At 50.5% G+C, this 204-nt stretch overlaps 1 protein-coding gene across 1 annotated transcript in view; it reads left to right on the top strand.

Annotated features, from left to right (window-relative positions):
• CSUI_010508 (uncharacterized protein) overlaps window positions 1–204 on the top strand; it is a gene marked incomplete at both ends in the record, with an annotated part of 815 nt that extends 611 nt beyond the window's left edge. Inside the window, one exon of the mRNA XM_068070611.1 lies at window positions 4–204. Within this exon, the coding sequence (XP_067917413.1) occupies window positions 4–204 (201 nt within the window). The remainder of the gene's footprint in view (window positions 1–3) is intronic.

Below are 204 nucleotides of genomic sequence, written 5' to 3'. Positions count from 1 at the left end.
GAGCTTGGAGGCAAGAAGAGAGGTGGTGGATATGTCGTCCCTATGAAGAAGATGCCCGCTCCAAAGAAGGTGATTGCGGCCCCTAAGAAGATTGCGGCTCCTATCTATTCTGGCAAGAAGGGTGGTTTCTATGGTGGTGGCTATTATCGTCGTCTAGGAGAGCAAGAAGAAAGTTCAGAGCAGGAGGAGACTGAGAGTGAAGAC

Source organism: Cystoisospora suis (assembly GCF_002600585.1).
Source record: "Cystoisospora suis strain Wien I chromosome Unknown contig_7631, whole genome shotgun sequence".
NCBI classification, from domain to species: domain Eukaryota; phylum Apicomplexa; class Conoidasida; order Eucoccidiorida; family Sarcocystidae; genus Cystoisospora; species Cystoisospora suis.
Note: the sequence above shows the minus strand (reverse complement) of the source record. Positions and strands in the feature narration are given on the sequence as shown.